General features: G+C 40.4%; 1 protein-coding gene across 1 annotated transcript; it reads right to left on the bottom strand.

The window, feature by feature from the left end:
• Nucleotides 1-2,160: 2,160 nt before the first annotated feature.
• Nucleotides 2,161-2,937, bottom strand: LOC105143754 (histone-lysine N-methyltransferase SETMAR). The gene has a single exon (XM_087411536.1). It carries the CDS (start codon nucleotides 2,935-2,937, stop codon nucleotides 2,161-2,163), a length of 777 nt encoding a protein of 258 aa, XP_087267662.1.

The following is a 2,937-nucleotide window of genomic DNA, read 5'->3' as shown; positions in this document are numbered from 1 at the left end:
AATATGTGTTTGCTATCTCAACTGTACATTAGAAAAACGGATACAAAATTCTGGCTATGTGCTAGGGCAGTCGCAATGTGTATTGCTTCAAATACTTTACACCCGTTAATAGAGATGAATATTCGGTGTATAATACAATTCACAAAGATAGAATAATCTGACTTTTCGACATAGAAGTACAAAGATTGCGAGAATAGATCTCAATTTATTGATCGGACACTACGAACGCTCGCCGGAATACACTAAATCGCATACAGATGATTTTTTAATTCTAACGCGGAATTATCTAGCAGCAATTAATTGTCTCGACCATGCAAAGCGAACGGAAAATTACAGCTCAATATCGTTACACATCAGGCAAAATGGCGACTGAACAAATAATTACACGCAAAAACAACACGCGATGACTGTGGCGAGCATAATGGAGGAATGCTGTATAATGTTCGTAGTGATACGGGCGAACGGCATGAGGCATTTAAATTATTACTCTTATCTATTTATACATAGCGGTAGCTATAGGCTACAGTTTCTTGGCTCGAATTCAATACGTGCGATGCACCCGATCTCGCACGTTGGGGATTGGCGGTCTTACAATCTTTTAACGCTTGTCTCACCGGTGTATCCTTCTCCTCAGACCTTATAATAGCCATCCTTCGACCTCTCCTATCTTTATTTGTTCTCCCTTATTTGCGCATAAGATCTTACGTCCTCCTTCCAGTGATCTGTTCGGCTCGTATGACAACGCAGGTGATCTCTGTATTCTCGGCAGGGGAATTTACACGCAGGCTGCGAGATTCTTTGGGATCGAGCTATCCCAGCCTGATTGACTGATAGTCGGCTCGCGCGACCTCGCGAATCGTGTAGGCCCACGTAATTTCGGCATGTAATTTCGTAAAATAATCGAATTTTCATCAGGGCAGCTTTCTATTAGTCAAATCCTCTCGTACTCTCCCATGGAGTGGATTTTGCTTCCCGCAATAATTCTTAGCGGAGTATTGAGTCGCGCTGGTTTACCTGGCTAGTTTGTTTTAGTTCACTGTTCCGACTATGAGTCGTATACTCATAATTTTCTCGGCACGGTGTTAGTATATGTCAGAGACTATCCCGTTCTGAGGTTCCAGTGGCCGTTAAATCTCTGTAAAAATAGGATCGGCACTAAAAGACCACAAACAGCGGACGCAAATAGAATGACTATAAGAAATATACGACCTGCGCACTCTCGCACTGGGAATATTCCAGGATCTCTTCGGCAGTCTTCTTCTGGAGATTTTCCTCTTTGCTGGTATTCGGGTGAGACAGCTTAATACGTAGGCACCGATTCTCACATTTGTTATTAAAATTCTAGTCAAAATTTTAGCCAAAGGTAACAAAATTAAAGAAATTAAAGCAGTGTACGCAAATACACTCGCCCTCACGAGCCGGGAAGACACAGGATTCGCTTAACGTATCCGCGAAAACCGTCACAGTTTATATAATATTAGGGTAACTCCGGTATATACGCACTTATCAAAAACTTAATTTATTAAATATTATTTATTATGTTTAAAGTAAATCGAACTATATCAGTAAAAACTTTGTACTGTCTACTACTATAAAAAAATTATTAGAAATCCGAAATATTTATTTTTCATATTAAAAAATAAACTTTTTTAAATTTTTACATTTTTGATGTACATCTCATAGGGATGAGTTATGGCTACTCATAGGGGGAGGGGGAGGGATATACGACTCATAAAAAATTTACAAGATATATATGCATATAAATAAAATAAAATCACTCAATAACTTATGAAATGCTTTTATAAAGTTTTTTTAAGGAATAAGAATGATGTGATTTATTATTTCACGTTTGTCAAATATGTTGTATATTTCAAACAGGTGAGATGTACGAGGTCTGTTCAAAAACTATCGCGAATTTTGTGATTTTTCAAAAATTATTTATTTATTCATGAATATCTATTTTGTCCCCTTCAAAGTAATCCCCATCAGATATTATACACTTGTGCCAACGTTTTTTCCAATCCTCGAAGCACTTCAAAAAATCATTTTTTGTGATCTTGTTCAGCTCCTCCTTCGATGCCGTCTTTATCTCTTCAATCGTAGCGTAGCGTCGTCCTTTCATGCCTCTTCAGTTTCTCTTCAGTCGGGAACAAGAAAAAGTCACAGGGGGCCAGATCTGGAATACGGTGGCTGCGGCATCATTAGTGTGTTGTTTTTGGCCAAAAATTCGCGCACAAGCAACGATGTGTGAACGTTATCATGGTGCAAAAGCCAATTTTTGTTCTTCCATAAATCCGGGCGTTTCTGGCGGATTGCTTCGCGTAAATTGCGCATAATTTGCAGGTAATATTCCTTATTGACCGTTCTACCCTGTGGCAAGAACTCATGATGCACCACGCCCTTGCAATCGAAGAAAACTGTAAGCAAAACCTTCACATTCGACCGAACTTGGCGCGCTTTTTTCGGTCTTCGCTCGTGTGGCAGCTTCCATTGGGATGATTGAGCTTTGGTTTCCACGTCATAACCATAAACCCATGATTCGTCACCAGTTATGACCCTCTGGAGCACATTTGGGTCGTCGCGGACAGAGTCCAACAGATCCTTAGCAATGTTAATGCGATGCTGTTTTTGGTCGAAATTGAGCAATTTTGGTACGAATTTCGCGGCGACCCGTCTCATGCCCAAATCATTGGTAAAAATCGAATGGCATGAGCCAATCGATATGTTTAGGTCCTCAGCAACTTCTCTAACGGTGATTCGACGATTGGCCAATACTATTTTCTTCACTTCATCAATGTTTTCGTCTGTTGTTGACATGCTCGGGCGTCCGGCACGCTCTTCGTCGTTCACATCTTCTCGGCCCTCTGAGAACATTTTGTACCACCGATAAACGTTGCTTCGGTCCAAGGTAGCTTCACCATATGCCACAGTCAACAT

Source organism: Acromyrmex echinatior, chromosome 11 (genome assembly GCF_024713525.1).
Source record: "Acromyrmex echinatior isolate Ae372 chromosome 11, ASM2471352v2, whole genome shotgun sequence".
NCBI classification, from domain to species: domain Eukaryota; kingdom Metazoa; phylum Arthropoda; class Insecta; order Hymenoptera; family Formicidae; genus Acromyrmex; species Acromyrmex echinatior.
This window is presented reverse-complemented; position numbering and strand designations above follow the sequence as displayed.

Excerpts from the sequence above, each read along its gene's own strand:
- LOC105143754 (XM_087411536.1), bottom strand. The coding sequence starts at position 2,937 with ATGTTGACTGTGGCATATGGTGAAGCTACCTTGGACCGAAGCAACGTT.